At 37.5% G+C, this 21,095-nt stretch overlaps 1 protein-coding gene across 2 annotated transcripts in view; it reads left to right on the forward strand.

The window, feature by feature from the left end:
* Positions 1-13,226, forward strand: part of LOC126183627 (glycine receptor subunit alpha-2) — a 515,719-nt gene extending 502,493 nt beyond the window's left edge. For both annotated transcript variants that reach the window (XM_049925747.1, XM_049925749.1), the window contains 2 exons: positions 83-288; positions 12,560-13,226. In XM_049925747.1, coding sequence (XP_049781704.1) covers positions 83-288; positions 12,560-12,733 — 380 coding nt within the window. In that variant the 3' untranslated portion in view covers positions 12,734-13,226. The remainder of the gene's footprint in view (positions 1-82; positions 289-12,559) is intronic.
* The last annotated feature ends 7,869 nt before the right edge of the window (positions 13,227-21,095 follow it).

Below are 21,095 nucleotides of genomic sequence, written 5' to 3' on the forward strand. Positions count from 1 at the left end.
GAAAGTTCTCATATTTATAAATATTGTCACATTTTTTCAGTGTTCTTTCACTTGTTCTGATTTAAGTATGTTTATTTTTCAGCTACACAAAATACACAGAGTCAACAGTCCTTACCTCCAGTGTCTTATGTGAAAGCCATAGATGTGTGGATGTCTTCATGTTCTGTATTTGTGTTCTTGTCACTTATGGAATTTGCAGTGGTAAATAACTACATGGGACCAGTAGCTACAAAAGCAATGAAAGGCTACTCTGATGAAGATATACCAAATGCACTAGATGATTTTAAGGTAGAGCATCAGTCTGTTACTGTTCTTGTATTATCATATTTGAACACAACTCTGCAGAGAGTTAAATTTTTTTTTTTTTTTTTTAAATTGGTAAGGGAGGCGGAACAAATTCAGCAAATGTTTAAATCCTGAGACAAAGCAAATAACAAAATTTGTCTTAGAATTTAATTTAACTATGATTTGTTACAAATACTAGCCATACTCAAAATGAATATTCAAACTGTTTCTTGGCATACAACTGTTTAACTAGGTGTGCCGCTCTACACAATGCATATCTTCCTCTTGTTTCTACAGAGATAGATTTCAATGATGCATTGATGGACTTTTAATCAAGTTCTACACAAACAGGATTACTTTTTGTACACACCAAATTTCATAAATATACAAATAACTGAAAACATTATGAAAAAACACACCGTTGTCTGTGTGGGTTGTAAACTGTAAAACACAATTGATACATGACACACCTTTGACAACAAATTAAATATTATTTTGAATATTCAACCTTATAATGATTTTGTTTTAATTTTATATTTTGTTTTTCTCATTTGTATTTACCTCTAATCTTTGTGTTATGTTACAAAATATTAAATTTTGTTTATTCATCTGTAGACAATTTAAATTGTGTATATTCATCAAGAGCAAATTTTTGTTTTCTAATAGTACATATCAATCGGAATAGATATGAGTATGAATTCAAAATTATTTCCATGACAGATTAGTATTTCTCTGATATTTATATTTTATTTATAAATTTTTCACTGTTACTTATTGTTATGATTGAGGTGTCAGTTTACAATAAACTGCACTGTACACACATCTGATCACTGTGCTAAGAACAGCTAGAATAATAGTCCAGTGTCTTTTTCAAACAAGATAATGTCCTACAAACAATTTGAAAACTGATGTTTTTCACTTTCTGGGAGCCCTCCTGCTTATTGTCTGGGTGCTGATTCAGAGTGGGCTGGGTGATGGCTAGAGAACCAATAATACCAGGTGCACACAACAACTGGGATGACATCCTGGAACTGGACTGCATGTCTGCTGTTGTTGGTCCTCGGGGTGAACAAAATGGGCTGACCATTCTGGTGTGACAGATCTGCAGGCAGAGTTTGCCCCAGATGGAACAAACATTGCCAGTTCTGGTGCTGGGGGAGGATGCCTCAAGGTGTGGCTACTAGCTGGTGGTATTGCTGGGTGATGATGGAGCCATGTACCCAGCCAGGCATATGTTCAAATTTGTACATCCAGATGGGACACCAATCTTCAAAGCTGTAACTGCTTCTTCTTCTTGTACTGATGGAGGCTGCAACAGATCTAACACTGAATCATTGAGTGATAGTGGTGTCTGTGCAAGAGTTCCACCAAGTTCTGATTATGGACTGGTGTTGCTTAGTAAGAGGATAAAAAATAATGCAATGATGAATCAAGGGGCATGGATGTAAGTAGTTTCTCAATCTGTATTTTCAAAATTCACAGAAAATGGTCAGCCATGCCATTAGAGGCTGTGTGAAGTGGAGGTGTGGTAATATGGTTGATTCCATTCCTGGTGCTAATCTGTTGAAATCCAGTGAATGCAAACTGCTGTCTGTTATCAGTGACAAGAGTTCATTGTACTCCTTAAGCAGCGAAAGCAGAGACCAGGCCTTAGTGCTTTTTTCTGTCATGTTTCCTAGCATTTAATGTATGGAAAGTGAGAATGCATATCTCTTAAAATCAACCATACTGCACCTTGAAATGGATCAGAAAAATCAACAACATGTCCCACAGCTGGGTGGGCATGAGCCGTGGTTGGTAGGCTTGAGGCTGTGCTGGTTTCAGCATTTAACAAGCTTAGCAGTGTTGAGCCATGTGCATGACATCCTCATCAACTAATGGCTAATATACATGTCATCAGGCCAGATTCTTCATTCTGGAAGTGTCGCAGTGGGACTGATGCATGAGCCACAATATACAGGAATGCCAAAACTCTGGAATCACCAGTAAACACTAACCATCAGCATCATTCAATAACAGGACATCTTTGAAAGATGAAGAGCATGGTTTCATGAAAAGAAACAATGGTAGTTTGAAGAGGCATTGAAAAAAGGGCTTGTGACCATCTGGTTTATATTTATTTATTCATCCGTAGACAACTTGTGTTGTATGGATGTCGTCAACTGTACACATTGAATGAGTATATACATAATAGTACTTCTGGTAGTACATATTTCTGTCTCAAATTTGGATACTTGTGTGTGGCTGCTGTGACATCTCTGGAAGTGATGGCAAACTCTTCCAGTTATGAATCAGTGTAATCAATGTAAATGCAAACAGTCTCTTGTTTATGAATCCTGTTTATGAAATTGTTCTTTGGCAACTGTGACAGGGCAGTTGCATTGGGGTGCTGGGCTGATATAATAATGTATGCTATAGTGGTTATTTTGATTAGGAAAGAGTCTGTCCTCTGAAATGTCTGTTACGATAACTTTAACTTAGGACCAAATATCAACAATAGTGACTTATGATCAGTGATCAGATGAAACATGTCACCATACAGGAAAATGTGGAACTTCGGGATATCAAACATAATTGTCAACACCGCCTTTTCTGTCTGTTAATAATTCTATTGTGTCATGGTGAGCACCTAAGAGGCAAATATGACAGGCCATTCCAAACAATTAAGATACCATACTTGTATGACACAAGGACCTCAACACTATGTCTGTGACCAGCATGAGAGATAGATAAGGCTAACACAAGCTCAGGTAATGAGTGATTGGAGACACTCCTTCAACTTAAGATATGTTTGGTGACAGTTTGCAGACTGAATTTTCTCCATAACCAGTTTAAGTGATGGGTTACTGTTGTAATTTGGGAGATAAATTGGATGTAATATGTGATCTTGCACAAATCTGGAGATCTATGATGTTCTTTGGATATAAATATGAGAAATGGCTACCACATGCTCTGATGTTGATTAAGGCTATCCTGACTTTCCTGCATACATTTACCGGCCCGAATCTGGTGGGAGGGGGTGGGGGGGTGGGGGGTGGGGGGGTGGGGGGCAAACTGGGGTATCTGGCCTGGCTGGCAAATTCAGAGGTGCCAAATTCATATTCTTGATGGAAAAAAACCTTGTTTCACAAAACACTTAGCATCCAGCACACATTGGTCTAATTATTATTCATATGATTTTGAAAAGGATCCCAGTTGGTTTTTGAACTTTTTTTGAACACATTCTAAGTTGATTCCTGTACAAACCGTAAGTTGATTTTTGAATGTGTATATAGAGTATGTGATGTGTCTGCTAAGGGAAACCCTGATGCATCTAAAAATAATGCGCAGAGCTGAATAAACCTGAATGGGTGAATGCCGATCGCTTTTTGTTTATGTGACTCAGTGGGAGTGCGAATGATCAATGTTGTAATAATTATTAGTGAAATTGATAGATTGAGATTGCCAGAATGGAAATAAATGACTGACAGTAATGAAAGGTAAGAAAGATTATATATTATCTTCTTGGTGTATCCAAGAAAATGAAATTTTGACAGAAAATTTTTGCCAGATTGCCACGCTACTAAGGGCCAGTTGTACAGCTCTTGGCTAGCAGCCGCTTAAGTTCTGTTCTTGGAATAGTGTGGAAAAAGCACTGTACAAACAAATAATAGCACCTAACCAGAGAATAAATTCTAGATAAATGAGCCGGTGATTCTGGTAGAGTTAGTGAAGTTAACCAGAGAATAAGTTTTGACAATGTCAGGAATAGTTATAGAATTAGTGGTGACAAGATTGTTTCTTAGAACAAGAATGGAGAAGCAATGGGGACATTACACAAATTATATGGAAGAACATGATGATTACAAATTTGTATAAATGTTTCATATTACTATTTTTCAATCTCATGCTTGACGGACTGGAGCATATTTCCTACAATAAAACTTTTTGCTTGTATTAGACCTAATAGGCATTTGATATTGCTACTTCGTGAAGTATATTCTGTCATGTTATTTATATGAATGAGGTACGTAAAAATGAGTATTTATGCCAAAACAGTCTAGCTTATTTGGCATGTGTTACAATTACTGCAACAGTAGAAAGGCCTATTTCATATTATCTAGCAGACAGTGATAAAATAGACATAATCAAATCAGAAAACCACACCAGTCTTGGGTACTAATCATATTAACAGTTTTTTCAGTATTACACAATGACATTTTGATTCTTCATGTAGCAGAATGTTTGACAAACTTTGATGAGGTAATAGATTCTTTCACAGAAAGGAAAGCATGCTGTGTAAATCTGTAACAAGATTAGAGAGAAAATAATGCTGGGACCTAAGGGTTGAAGAAATGTGTACTGTCTTGCTTATCTCTTGTCTTTACTGGTTTTATGTTTCCTATATTTAATTTTGTGTCTCATAAAAGATAGAGTTATTAACAAATAGGCAATAAGGAGTGCAGATTTTCTGAAGAAGAGTTCTTATTCTCCTTGACACAAATACAAATAATCTCAGCCAGCATTAATTGTGAGGTTTTTTTTTTTTTAAATTTCTTTTTTATATGTCAAACCAGCTGACTGGGAGCAGGAAAAGCACTACAGGACATTTTAATTAATGCTGTCCTGAACATATGTTTGATGGCTTTCACTATAAAATATACATGTTTGAAGTCCACAGAATGAAATACAGGGATGTACGAATGAAGAACGGTGTGTGTGGCACGGCACTTTGGTACACTTAAGACCAAATAAGTTGGCTTACATTTCCTTGAACACGTATGTTTTACACACCAAACTCTTCAGAAAGATGTGCGCTACAAAAAGAACATATTTTTGAAAAATCGATTTTTTTTACTTTCTATCAGAAATGCTCGAAGGGGAGGGGGAGGGATGTGCCACTATCAAATTTTTGTCATCCAGGGCTTTACATTCAACAAAATCATTGTGAAAAGTTACACTTTGTTCCAGTTTTCAAAAGGATGGAAAATAATCACCAGAGATTCAGTATATGCACCTCCTGTGTCTGCCCTATGACTACTATATGATCCCCATAGTTGATGCATTGCAGAATATTGGAAATAATTTGTTCTAAAAGTTTCTGAAAGATTGAGTCTGTGTGATAGCAACACTGAAAGGTAACCTGTTATTTTGGTAGGGTTCATAAGGAGTATTTAATACCATGATGGCCTTGGAAGTCTCATCCAAAGGAAGCTGAAATAAGCTTCAGTAATATCATTCTAATCCTGAGAGGGATACTGGTTCTCTAACAATTTTGAAAATAATTCATCACAATGTGGGAAGAGGTATGAGTCCACAATCAAATGAGCATATGCAACACTTTTGAAATGCTCACAAAGGCATAACACACCATCAGGTTTTCAAACAATGATGAAAGGTGATGCCCATCAACTATGAAGAATCAGGAACAGCCCTTTTCACTCCTCTGTGACCTAGTTCTACTTGTCCTCATCCTGAAAGGCTAAAGTTATTAGGTGGGCTTTGAAAAATTTTGGTACTGCTAACTGTTTTTGTGTCAAATGAGTGAAAAAACTGAAAAGTATTTCCAAACCTGGAGAAAACAAGTGAGCATACTGGAGACACAAAGATTATATTTCTGTGCAAGGAACAGTATCTTGAATTGTTTAGAGCAAGTGTTAAATAGAATACCCAAAGGCTGTATATGCATCCAAGCCAAAAATATGTTCCACTGAGGGTTCTGCTACTAGAGAGAAAGAAAAGGTTCTGGTTACTTGCTTATATGTTAATTCCATAACTAACTGGCCTATAATTGAGACAGCATAAGAAAATCTCTGAGAGCTTGCAGCACTGTTGCCAACTTGAGCTGTGAAGCACAAAGGGTTGCAGGTGAAAACAATAGCTGTCTATAGAGCTATTTCAACCCTGTGGTGCTGCCATAGAGTCATTTAGAAAATCCCATTGCATGACTGGTCAAGGTAAGCATGCAAAACTTACATCATGTGGGCCACTGCAACTGTCAGGGATCAACTTACACTGACTAAACTATTTTATCAGAACTTTATGATGAGTGTAAGTTCACATCTTATGTTCTACTCATTTCAACTTTGTAGACCTCAGTCCAAAATATTAGGCTGATTAATAATCATGACTGAGGCTTCTGTATCAAAATGGAATAAGTTGAGAATGCTATGAACCATTGCTAATAGTGTAAGATGCTATGGTGCTACCATTAACTCTGGGATGTAATTTATTTGCATGGGTGTAATAAACTGTTGTTGGAACAGCATGCTCTGAGAAACATCTGTAATATGACTCTGGCATAAACACTGTTGACAGACATCATTATAAACTGGCCAACAACATCTAGCACATAGAGGAAAACAGTCAGGACAACTTAACAGGTTACAAAAATTTCATCAAGGGCAAGTGAAATAACTGTTATGGTTTTTTATTTGATTTGAGCTCAGTTAAGCAGGAGCCTCTACATTGCCATATGGTCTGCACAACATTTATGACAGTTCTTGTATTTCATACTCAGTGGAAATTGAAGGGTGAGTGAGCTGAATGTGAAATCTTGAAAGTCATAGCAATATGCAAAACTTCACCTAAAGAAGGACCTGATTGCCATAACAGTTGAGCACACAATTCACTTTCAAGTGTTAATATAAATACCACTGTGTGTTAATGATTCTGCTGCCATAGTCCACAAGAGAACATAAACTTGCATTTTCTGCCCAGGTCTTATAGGTCTGTGATCCAAAGTGCATAACTGTCTGATGTTGCTTTACAGTGTTGAAGTAACTGTAAACAAAATGGCAACCATGTGCATTTTTCGTGCATAATATTCAATTAAAAGCAAGTAAATTTAGGTGAGGGCAGCATTGATGGGTCACACAAAGGGGCCAGTTTTTGTGCAGGGTGATAGATCTGTGGGTTTGTAAGTACTATAAAGGCTCACTGTCACACACAGCACTTGAAGAAATGAAGTGTTAACTGCCTGTACTTCACTTTCCAGTCCTTTTGATTTACAGTGAATGTCTGGAAAGCTGGGATTGCTGGAAGCGATTGTAGATGTGTCAGACCCATCAGCTTCTGCATGTCCTTGTGCTGCTTTAGCTGTTGCTTCCATAGTTAAAAAAACTACTTGTTCACCTTGGTTGAAACACTCAGTAAAATGCAGAATGAGATTTTCACTCTGCAGCAGAGTGTGCGCTGATATGAAACTTCCTGGCAGATTAAAACTGTGTGCCCGACCGAGACTCGAACTCGGGACCTTTGCCTTTCGTGGGCAAGTGCTCTACCAAGTTCTGCAAGGTTCGCAGGAGTGCTTCTGTAAAGTTTGGAAGGTAGGAGACGAGGTACTGGCAGAAGTAAAGCTGTGAGTACCGGGCGTGAGTCGTGCTTCCGTAGCTCAGTTGTTAGAGCACTTGCCTAAGAAAGGCAAAGGTCCCGAGTTTGAGTCTCGGTCGGGCACACAGTTTTAATCTGCCAGGAAGTTTCACTCAGTAAAATGGCCTGACAAGTGTTATTCTGGCACAGAATTCATAAAGGTCCTCATTACCACTGTTGTAAGTCTGCTTCTTCAACAATACAGATTTTATTAAGTACAAATTATGTGAAAATAAAAAAACTGGAAGTAATAGTTTCTGTCTCATTTAGAAATATGTAAAATGGAAAACTTCTGGAGATGGAGACCTTAGGGCCAATATAGTACTCTGGAAGTTTGTTGAAAAATTCACAAATCAGTGCTGGGGAACAGTATTTGTAGGTTCAACTGGGATGAACTAAACATGATCCACACTCTTGTTGCATCCATATGCCATTGGTTTGTTGACTGAAAACACAGCTGTTTGTCGAATGGTGTTTGAAGAAAGTACTGCATTAGACAGACAGGCAAATATGTGTGCTAGCCAGTGTTATCAGTGGGTAATAATGAAGTCCAAATCACAGTCCAGGAGGAAACTACATATTGCAATGTCATTGTCAATAGATACACCAGAGAGATTGCTGTGAACATCCAATGGCTGTGAGAAGAGATACCGTAGCATTCCATAGCAGTCTTTAAATTAGGTGTAGGTGTTCTGCCATATGACCTGGCACTGATGGATGTATCCTTCTGGATTGTACCAATTGAACTTACCTGATGTATGCATAATTATATAAACTGACCTTCTGGTATGTTCAGCAGGATTACAATATGTATACTGCTTAAGGAGTTAGGTATGCTAATACCAAAAGTTGAGTACAGTGAAGAAATGAGAGCATATTGTAAGAGCCAGACAACTATGTAGGCCTACAACTTTACCTGAAGATATTTGGAAATAACATTAATATAAAATTTTAAATAGAAAATTTTTTGAAACTGAAGATAAAAATTTTCAAAGCATGGTAAAAAAAGGGTCAATATAGAACATGGTTACCATAACCATTCCACATACTTGGCAGGAATTGGCACATAATATATTATATTGTTCAAGAGCTATGCTGACAGTTGATGCCATTTCTGAGGAATACCAGTAAGATCAGGAGAAATCATTGACGGCAGCTTATGGCCTGCTATTCATATCCAAAACTCATCCCAAATTTGATGACTGTAGGATGATACAAGATGACTTAGACAAAATTTCTAATTGGTGTGATGAATAGGACCTGGTTCTAACTGTAGAAAAATGTAAGTTAGTGTGGATGAATAGGAAAAACAAACCCATAATGTTGAGGTACGGCATTAGTAGTGTCCTGCTGACACAGTCACATCATTTTAATATCTGGGCATAACATTGCAAAGTGATATGAAATGGAATGAGCATTTGAGGATAATGTTAGGAAACAGGCATCGTCTACTCTGGTTTATTGGGATAATTTTAAGAAAGTGTGGTTCATCTGTAAAGTAGACTCCATGTAGGACACTGGTGTGACCTATTCTTGAGCACACCAGGCCAGAGTAAAGGAAGACACCAAAGCAATTCAGAGGTGGGATGCTGTATTTATTACTGGTAGGTTCAAGCAACATGTAAGTGTTACAGAGATGCTTTGGGAACTCAAATGGGAATCCCCCGAGGGAAGGTGATGTTTCCTTTGAGGAACACTATTGAGAAAATGTAGAGAATCAGCATTTGAAGGTGACTGCAGAATTATCCTTCTGCCACCAACATACATTTCGTGTAAGGACCATGAAGATAAAATATGAGATATTATGGCTTATATGGAGGCATATAGATTGTCGTTTTTCGATTGCTCTGTCTGCAAGTGGAACAGGTAGGGACACAAATAGTAGTGGTACAGGGTACCCTCCCCCATGGACCATACAGCGCCTTGTAAAGTATATATGTAGATGATCTATAGGATTCAGATCCAAACAATCACAATATTCAGTAATATTAATTAGATTTTTACACATGTGACACATTTTGAGAGAGCATGCCCCCATCACGAGGCTACTTTTTTTTTATCGTATAAATTGTGTATGGCTGAGTTACCAACTAGCAAATGAACAATGAAGAATGTAACAGATGCATAACATGGCTAACACATAGAAACAAGTTTCTGGGGCCCACACCTAGCCAGATACAACATGCTCTACCAGCAATGAATATGCTGAGTTGGAGGGAGCAACCTATTACAACAGAACTGGTTCTGAAAGTACAGGACTGCTGATACCAAGTAAGGGAAAAATAATTAGTCTGACATATTATGGTGTGATAGGACTAATTTTATTCCCTTTTAATTATCTTGTATAAAGTTGGAATACCCATGTATCAGTTTTTCCTGATGATGGGAGCACTGTTTCTCAAAATGGATCATGTATATAGTAATGTGATTACAAGAACCCTTACTGAACATTTTGACAGAAGTCTACACATAAGTTTCAAAAACTTGCTACAGCTGTTACCTCTCATCCTGTAAGAAATAGATAAAACTAAATCCACAGTAAATTTAATTGTTATAACTGAACTGTGAGCCATTTAAATTGAAGTTTTCCATTCTTCACAGCTAGGTTCAAATGGTTCAAATGGCCCTGAGCACTATGGGACTCAACATCTTAGGTCATAAGTCCCCTAGAACTTAGAACTACTTAAACCTAACTAACCTAAGGACATCACACACACCCATGCCCGAGGCAGGATTCGAACCTGCGACCGTAGCAGTCCCGCGGTTCTGGACTGCAGTGCCAGAACCGCTAGACCACCGCGGCCAGCTACAGCTAGGTCTTGACCTCGCTAGCTCCACAATGAATGGACCTTTTTCTGCACTTATATGAGAAGGAAACACACTGCCAGATATCTCAAATACGGACCAGCTGCTTCTGATACTGTATACACTTTATCACATACCGGTAACCTTACTTCTGAGACAGCAGTAATTGCTGACGACATGGTGGATTATGTCATGCATTTAAGACAGGACATTGGTGTTGTTATCCTATGTTCTACAACAAACATTTTCTTTGATGTGGAGCAGTCACCAAAGCCTTGCTATATCTCTTTGTAGCTCTTTCAATGGTACTGTAAGCACAATCTATGTCTAGTCTCATTCAGTTGTATTCAAGGTATTTAATTTTACATATATAGGCAATTTAAAAACATATGAATCCATACAGTGTTAATGTAGACTTTCTTGGTGTATATTACTGATGAAAAGCTCTTGAATTTCTAGCTGGGTGGCAGCATTAGGATACTGCTGCCATCATACTGGAAACCCAAGAGTTTTTCATTGTGTTTAGTGTTATCTCCACTTTGAAAACATTTTTACTGCATTTATAGAGTAATTATGTCCTTAGTGTAATATGTCAGATGAAGATTTTGTAATAATTTGTTTGTGTACTACCTATCACTACATTTTCAACTGAGAAAAAAATTATTCCTAAATTTCTCTTCACATCAGTTCAAATATATAGTGTCATTTCAGAAAACCTGTTTCAAGAAATTGTGTTTTACCCTAAATGACAAGGTCCAATGCCCATCTGCGTGGAATTTTGCTTTAAACTTCACCAAGAGACTACAATGTCCCCATAAAACAGTACAAATAAAAATGAGACATTATGGTTCTAATGTGCTATTTTTACTATCTTTGCATTATCCGTATTTTCTGCTAGAAATACAATTTTCTCATATTCCAATTTTTTGGGGATTTCCTGGTTTACAGATATTACTTACCTTTCATCTTTCTGCTTTTGTCTTTTCTCTGTAATGTATAACTTGTTCATAATAACCATTTCTACTATTGCATCACCATAAATATATTTTCTCACAATAGTTCAGATGAAATAATGGTGCCCATACTTACAATACTAGAAGAAAAAATGAACTTAATCACCCTTCATTAAATTGAAGTTTAGCTCAAATGGCTCTGAGCACTATGCGACTTAACTTCTGAGGTCATCAGTCGCCCAGAACTTAGAGCTAATTAAACTTAACTAACCTAAGGACATCACACACATCCATGCCTGAGGCAGGATTCAAACCTGCAACCATAGTGGTCACTCGGTTTCAGCCTGTAGCGCCTAGAACCGCACAGCCACTCCGACCGGCAAGTTTAGCTCAATATAGGATGAATAGTACTCCTGTCAAACATTTTTTTACTTACCTAATGATATAAAATGCCAGCAGTGGGGAAAGATAAAATCAAAATTTTGCCATGAAATGCTTTTCTTGCAATCTCCAGTTCTGCATCAAGATTTTTATTTTGAATCTCGTAGCTTATATAGAAAAAGAGAATTGCATACTTTCTTCCAATAGGCACCCAATTTTAATGTTGCATAAACTCATTTCTAAACATTTAAATTAGAATTATGGCAAACAGTCTGAAAACTCATTTCTTCCATGTCATTATGATCTAGTAAACAAACAATCCGTGGAACACTTTACACCCACAATATATATATATATGAGGGTGGAATAGTGGATGAAATGAACAGGAGACAGCCATAGTACCATAAAGTAGATTTGATGCTACACAGCTTTTATGAAACAAGAAGAAACTTTGTTATTTCCCAAAATTTTCAGAATAACCCTTTTATGTTAAAGATCATGAAACATTGTCAAGGGTCTACAAATACTGCATCCCATTCTTCTTCGTGCACGTATGATACATATTAAGATGCCAGAATGTTATTTAACAGTAGTTTTAGTTTGTGTCATAAAAGAAAACTTCAGACAATATTGTTTTAAGGGAGACTCTTCCAAGCAGTCATTAGGGCTGAAAGTAGAAAATTGTAACATAGAGTTCTGCATTAGATCTAATGAATTTTTCCTATGCTATGTTTTATGCAAAATAAATTTCTAATTTCTATACTTATTTCAATTCTAAATTACAGGAACTGGAACCTTGTGGTCGAAGTCCGATGCGTCCAATTACTGCTCAAATGCCACAGTATTCAACTTTCTGCCATGGTCGAGAAACAGCTTTATACATTGATAAATTTTCACGATTTTTCTTCCCATTCTCCTTTTTTATTCTTAATGTTGTATACTGGTCAACATTTTTGTGAATTCAGGGAGTTACTTTTTTTTACAAGAACTTAGTATTTTTATGAAAGTCAAATTCCATAACTAATGTCATGGGATTAAGCTGTGTGCTTTCACTCAAATACATTCTGGGGGCTGCTTGTGCATAGACTCTTATTGTCAAAATTTGAGATAAATGATGCACTGAAGTGGTACGACTGTTAACAATTTATCTAGAAAGTGCAAAGTGTTTTATTTCTCATAATGTATGACAAATTGTACTGTTATGTACAACAAGAAGATTTCTTAAGTGAATTTGTGAAGTAACATAGTATGAGAACTGTTTACTTGTTCATTTTTTATATGTGAGAGTGGAATGTGAGTGAAAAATATATAAATATGCTATTACTTCTTCAAATACTGTCTCTGAGTTCAAATTAAACAGTGGCTTCAACGAAGTGTTGTGTTAGGTTAAGATCAACTACCATTTTTGTACTATACTATATGTCATGTCAGTATTGGTTAATGACTTCTGATATAAACGTTATAAATGTGTTATGATAACACACATGCAATGCAATTTTAGGCATTTGCTGCACTAATAAATGTTATTATTTCTTTTTCCTCCATGCTTTTATTTGCATTTGTTAAAATGTTTTGTGCCAGTGTATACTGTTGCAAATATTTTGAAAACCTAATATCATGGTATGGAATGGAATGTCTATTAGAGAAGAAGTGGAGCAAGGTCTAACAGATTAAGTGGAGAAGAAAGGTGGTAATGGACTTTTGTAAGACCATTGTCTAACAAACTGTATGAGAATTAATGGAGGGGGGGGGGGGGGGGGACAGAAAATTTCATGTCATTCTGAGAATACTGAAAATCTATAGTTTATTCACAAATGTGGCTGCTACTGGAAGATTCACATGTCTTATCCTATAGTAATAACCTGTTCTAGTGTGCGTGATGTTTGTGAGGAAATCTAATGCCAACAGTTGAATAGGTACAGAAATTAGTAGTTTGGTAGTTTTCTGGGACTTAACATAAAGTTTTACTCTTAGTAAAATTTTGAATGATTGAAAAACCCTTTAATAATATTGCCATATACTATTTGAAAGGAACTATAAAAGTGTAATTTATTTCAGTACACATAGTCAGGATCATTTAAATAGTTTATTTTCATTTGCAGATGACTGGTTTCTTCAGATCTTGCATTTAGATCTTACATTTGCTAGATCTTACATTTCTGTATTACCATAAGAAAAATTGGTGTAGAATACTGCTCCAGTGCTCTCCGTGCTTGCACATATGGCTCTGCACTGTGGCAGTGGTTCCTATGGCCTCAAGGAATGTAAGATCTGGACATAATCTCTTAGAAGATTGAAGCTGGTCATCTGAAGATAAAAATAAACTACTTAAAAGTGATCACAACTGTGTATTGATATAAGTATAATATTGTAATGATTACTGTTCTTCCTCTAACAATGTTCCAAAAAATTTTGAACACTAAAAGTCATGTGAAAGTGTTTAAGAAGATCACATACAGGGAGTGATAAAAGCAGATTTGATTAATTATCCTCTACAAAAAATGGCAAGAGAATACTTTCTACCAGTTCTATCCATAAATAGACAAAAAGGGCACATAGCAGTGCACACCCAACAACAAATACGTTACCCCATATATATCACAGTTAATGATGGAAGATTACAGATGCAAACATGCATCACAATAATCCAGAAAATAAAATAGTGTTTCACAACTTATAAAAGCACCCAATAGGAAGTACCAAACTGAGATATTTTTGTCTAAGTAGAGAGACAGTATGATATTTCTTAAGATCAAAAGGATAAGACATAACCAGTTGTAGCTCACATTACGAAAGAAAACCTTGTGCCAGTAAAGTTAAAAATTTTCAGATTAATTCCTGACATTGTCAGGATAGAAAGAGATGATCTCAAATATTTCCTTTGGCATGATCTACTTTGCAAATCTCTGGAGGTACATATTTTGTGTTGTTGTGCTAAGCTACATGTTCATTGTTTAATTATGGCTCACAAGTAATCTGTCATGTGACTCTTAAGTTTTCTTTTTTCCGTGACTGTAAGTTCATAGGTTATCAGTCACATGAAAACAATCCAACTCTATTTCTGGAGTTTGCAATTGTATAAGTGCTATAGTTACAAAATGTGTAAACATTACTAAGCACATTAATAATCAGACTGGAAATGTTCTGCACCTCTTGTCACAGAAAAATTTCATGTTTCTCCATAGTAGGGATAAAAGAAGAATGAACAGCTCTAAAAACTTGATCTATAAACAACACATTTTCATCAGGTTATCTCTGAGGGCAGTGAAGATGATTATTAAAACAACTGTGCTGTGGTCAGTAAAGACAGCATGTACTGAGCATAAAAACCTGTAACAAAAAAGAAAGAGAGGTCTGTTACTTTAAGCATCATACTGGGTTAGTAAAAAATTCAGACATGCCACAATAGTGTTGACAAGAATGATTTGTGAATTTCAGTGTGGCCACATTGTGGGCCTACATTAGGTTGTATGGCCCTTCCAAAGAATTTCCCAGCACATTCTGTGTTGGCTGCCTATCAGTATTGGTGACAGTGGACCAAGGAAGGTACATGCATCCATTGTCTGGGTTCTGCATGGCAGCAGCCTACAAATTCATACTGAGATCATCATATCGGATGAACACCAATTCCTGATCACATGGTGACTAGCACAAATTAGGATAATTGTTGTTAACAGTATGCTTTGCAAAATATCTGACTACTACCCTGGCCAACAAAATCTGTAGAGCTCTTCCTCACTGACCGTATATGAAACACAATGTGCCAGTGCCTTGTCTAGTGTGCATTACTGGCAACATCCCATGGCAACTTGTTATAACAGTAGAAGTATTATGGAACACTGTTAAGATGGTATCCAAAATCTTTTTAATAGTCTTCAAGTGCAACTTTAGATGTGCATTTCAGCTAGAAGATGCAATAAAAGAAACTGAAATTGATGTCCAAGATCATATGTCCACAAGTATGTGACACTGTGACTTTGATGAGGTGGTGTTGAGTCACAGACAGGCACACTGAAAAGACTGCAAAAATATTAAAACTTTCAGGCAAAGTTGGGCTCTAGCACACTGAGACAGTGACTGTGTGTGTAAGATGTACTTGTATGAATGTTGGTGCATGTTTGCTACTGCAGAAGAAGGACTTTAACTGAAAACTTTAATATATTAGCAATCTTTTTCATTGCAGCTGTCCATGACTCGATGCCTCATTTGTATGGTGAATAGCAGTCTATCCTTTCCACATTGTTGTTCCATTGTTTGACATAGTGAGTATGTTCGTATAAAGTGTAAACCTGTGTAATATCTGACAAAGGATTAATTCCAGTGTAACTATTGCTTCATAGTGTTCATTTAACATTTGTAACTAGTGTTTACATGAATGTATATCAAAAGTGCAGGAAAACATTTACCACAGACAGAAGATAGTGTATGTTATGGAAAAATATTGTTAAAGGTGAACTTGAGTTATAGCCATTCTGCTGTCCCCTTACTCTTGACTGTTGCTGTCAAGATACCAAATGCAGCAAGTTTCACCTCATATTACTTAATTAGATTTTTGTACTCGTCTAGGGATTACATGACATGATATAGGATATATCATAATAAAATAATGGAATACTGCAGAACTTAAGGATGAGATGGATAAAGTAAGAAAACATATTATCTACTTAGTGGAAATGAATAAAAGTGTGCAAACATGTTTCTAGAGGTCTCCCAGTCATGCACAGGAAGTTGGATGTCACATGGCATGAGATCAGCATGACTATAGTGCCAGATGAAGCTAGAATTCCAACAAGAGACAGCTGAACGAAAGGGAAGAGACAATGTGTCAATCAGTGAGCAGTTACAGTGCACTGTGATGGCGTTCTTCATTTTAGCATGGCCTGGAGACAACATTTGGTGACTTCATACAGGAAAGAATCATTGAGAATGCAGGAAAATGGTAATGTGTGATGATTGTAGCCCAGGAGTTTGGTATTGCTCATGGCATTGTTTCACATGGGTAGAGAAAGATCCAAAACACTGCTACCCAAAGGAGAGGAGGTGGTCGACCATGGTCATCCACAGGAGCAGATGGCTACTACCTTATGCAACAGGCAAGAACGGACCCAAATCAAACAGTGAATGCAATTGAAACCACATTTAAGAGGACTGTAAGACACACAATCTCATACACCCCAGTGGCATGGTGACTGCATGGGGGTGGTCTCTTTGCCCAATGACCAGTATGTTGTGCTCCATTGGTGGCACTATTTGCTATGGTGCTAAGAGCCTAGAGACTGGAAAAACAAGGAGTGAGATCATGTGCTCTTCTCAGATGAGAACAGATATATTCTGAGTAGAGATTCTGGATATATCCTAATATGGCAAGAGGTGGAAACACGGAAAGTGCCCAGGAACATTGTCAAACATGATTGTTTTAGTAGTGCAGCTGGTACAGTGTGGGGAAACATAATGTTGCATGGGTGTACTGAAATCAGAATCTTTGAACATGGTACAATCACCAGTCAGTGTTATTCTTACACTGTACTCATTCCCCATGTGTGTCTTTTCAGGGGTTCATTCGGTCCTGATTTAATTTTTATGAATGACAATGTGCAACCACTTCAGACTGCTCTGGGAACAAGAGAGTATTCAGCGAATGGACTAATCTGCCCATTCCTGACTTAAATCGCACTGAGCACATGTGGGACGTGTTGGGGAGATGTGTTGCAGCACGTCCACATGCATCAAGCACTATTCAACATTTGTCAGGCATACTAGTGGAGGAATGAAATGCCCTACCTCAAGAACTCCTGCTTACAGTTCCTATCTGGTCTGGGCCCCATACACTTGAGCAACATTCTAGGATGGTCACAAGAGTGATTTGTAAGCAGTCTCCCTTGTAGACTGATTGCATTTCCCAAGTATTCTACCAATAAACCCAAGCGTGCCACCTGCTTTACACACAACTGAGCCAATGTAATGATTCCATTTCAATCACTACAAAGCGTTACATCCAGGTATTTGTGTGAGTTGGCTGATTACAATTGTGATTCATTGATTTTATGTTCATACAATACTGCTTTTTTTCTTTTGTAAAATGCACAATTTTACGTTTCTACACATTTAAAATGTGTTTAACAGTCCTTGCACCACTTATTAATCTTATCAGGGTCTGACTGAATAATTATGTAGCTTCTCTCAGACAGTACTTCAGTATATGTAACTGCATCAACTACAAAAAGTAACATTGTATGCAAGGTCATTAATATACAACATGAACAGCAAGGGTCCCAACACATTTTTTTGGGAGCTAAGCAAACAATTTGTAGTGTCATTCCCCGAACCGATCTCAGTCCTCTGGTTTGGAGCCAAGTGGAAGGCTCAAACTAGAGGCTCAGACGATTCTGCGGAGATCCGGGGTGCAAATTTCTCGACCTCGACTATCGGGTGGAGGAATGTAGGGTCCCCCTGAATAGGTCAGACATGCACTACATGCAGGAAGTGGCTAGAAGGGTAGTGGAGTACATGGGGAGTGCACATGTGGATTTTTTAGGTTAGAGAATTCCCTCCCTAAGCCTGACAAAACACCTCCTGAGACGCGAAAAGGTAGCAGTAGGCAAAACACAACAGGGAATGACAATATTAATGTTGTAATAGTAAACTGCAGGAGTGTCTATAGAAAGGTCCAAGAACTGCTCTCATTAATAAACAGTCACAATGCCCACATGGTACTAGGGACGGAAAGTTGGCTGAAACCAGATGTAAACAGTAATGAAATTCTAAACTCAGATGGGAATGTATACCACAGAGACAGGCTGGACAGTGAAGGGGGAGGCATGTTTATAGCCACAAAAAGTGCAATAGTATTGAAGGAAATTGATGGAGATCCGAAATATGAAATAATTTGGGTGAAGTCACAGTTAAAGCAGGCTCAAACATGGTAATTGGATGTCTCTGGCTCAGCAGCTGTTGTGGCAGAACACCTGAAGGAAAATTTGTAAAATATTTTGAGTAGATTTCCCGACCATTTTATAGTTTTGGGTGGAGATTTTAATTTACCAAATATAGACTGGGAGACTCAATCATTTATAACAGGTGGCAGGGACAAAGAATCCAGTGAAATTTATTTAAGTGCATTATCTGAAAACTATCCTGAGCAGTTAAACAGAGATCCAACTCATGACAATAGCATATTAGACCTTCTGGTGACAAACAGACCCGAACTATTTGAAACAGGTAATGCAGAACAGGGAATCAGTGATCATAAAGTGGTTACAGCATCGGTGATTTCAGCCGTAAACAGAAATATTAAAAAAGGTAGGAAGATTTTTCTGTTTAGCAAAAGTGACAAAAAGCAGATGTCAGAGTACTTGGCAGCTCAACACAAAAGTTTTATATCAAGTACAAATAGTGTTGAGGATCAGTGGACAAAGTTCAAAACCTTCATACAATATACATCAGATGAGTATTTGGCAAGCAAGATCATAAGAGATGGAAAAGAGGCACCATGTTACAACAACCAAGTTAGAAAACTGCTATGGAAGCAAAGGGAACTTCACAGCAAACATAAACATAGCCAAAGCCTTGCAGACAAACAAAAAAGCTAAATGTAGTGTGAGGAAGGCTATGCGAGAGGCATTCAATGAATTCAAAAGTAAAGTTCTATGTACTGACTTGGCAGAAAATCCTAAGAAATTTTAGTCTTATGTCAAAGTGGTAGAAAACAAAATGGCCAGACACTCTGTGACCAAAATGGTACTGAAACAGAGGATGACAGAGTAAAGGCCAAAAAACTAAATGTCTTTTTCCAGAGCTGTGTCACAGAGGTAGACTGCACTGTAGTTCCTTCTCTAGATTGTCGCACAGATGACAAAATGGTAGATATCAAAATAGGTGACAGAGGGATAGAAAAACAATTAAAATCACTCAAAAGAGGAAAGGCCGCTGGACCTGATGGGATACCAGTTTGATTTTACACAGAGTACATGAAAGAACTTGCTCCCCTTCTTGCATCGGTGTACTGAAGGTCTCTAGAAGAGAGTAGCATTGCAAAAGATTGGATAACAGCACAGGTCATCACTGTTTTCAAAAAGGGACGTCGAACAGATGTGCAGAACTATAGACCTATATCTCTAACGTCGATCAGTTGTAGAATTTTGGAAAACATATTATGTTAGAGTATAATGACTTTTCTGGAGACTAGGAATCAACTCTGTAGGAATCAGCATGGGTTCCGAAAAAGATGATCATGTGAAAGCCAGCTCATGCTATTCGTCCACGAGACTCAGAGGGCCATAGACACGGGTTCTCAGGTAGATACCATGTTTCTTGACTTCCACAAGGCATTTTTGATACAGCTCCCCACAGTCTTTTAATGAACAAAGTAAGAGCCTATGGACTATCAGAACAATTGTGTGATTGGATTGAAGAGTTCCAAGATAACAGAATGCAGCATGTCATTCTCAATGGAGAGAAGTCTTCCGAAGTAAGAGTGATTTCAGGTGTGCCACAGGGGAGTGTCATAGGACCGTTGCTATTCACAATATATATAAATGACCTTGTGGATAACATCAGAAGTTCATTGAGGCTTTTTACAGATGATGCTGTAGTGTATCGAGAGGTTGTAACTATGGAAAATTGTACTGAAATGCAGGAGGATCTGCAACAAGCTGATGCATGGTGCATGGAATGGCAATTGAATCTCAATGTAGACAAGTGTAATATGCTGTGAATACATAGAAAGAAAGATCCTTTATCATTTTGCTACAATATAGCAGGTCAGCAGCTGGAAGCAGTTAATTCCATAAATTATCTGGGAGTAGGCATTAGGAGTGATTTAAAATGGAATGACCATATAAAATTAATCATCCGTAATGCAGATGCCAGACTGAGAATCACTGGAAGAATCCTAAGGAAATGCAGTCTGAAAACAATGGAAGTAGGTTACAGTACACTTGTTCACCCACTGCTTGAATACTGCTCACTGGTGTGGGATCTGTACCAGATAGGGTTGATAGAAGAGATAGAGAAGATCCAATGGAGAGCAGCGCACTTCATTACAGGATCATTTAGTAATCACGAAAGCATTACGGAGATGATAGATAAACTCCAGTGGAAGACTCTGCAAGAGAGATGCTCAGTAGCTCGGTACAGGCATTTGTTAAAGTTTCAAGAACATACCTTCACTGAGGAGTCAAGCAGTATATTGCTCCCTCCTATGTATATCTCGTGAAGAGACCATAAGGATAAAATCAGAGAGATTAGAGCCCACATAGTGGCATACCGACAATCTTTCTTTCCATGAACGATATGAGACTGGAATAGAAGGGAGAACTGATT

This window comes from Schistocerca cancellata, chromosome 4 (assembly GCF_023864275.1).
Source record: "Schistocerca cancellata isolate TAMUIC-IGC-003103 chromosome 4, iqSchCanc2.1, whole genome shotgun sequence".
NCBI classification, from domain to species: Eukaryota; Metazoa; Arthropoda; class Insecta; order Orthoptera; family Acrididae; genus Schistocerca; species Schistocerca cancellata.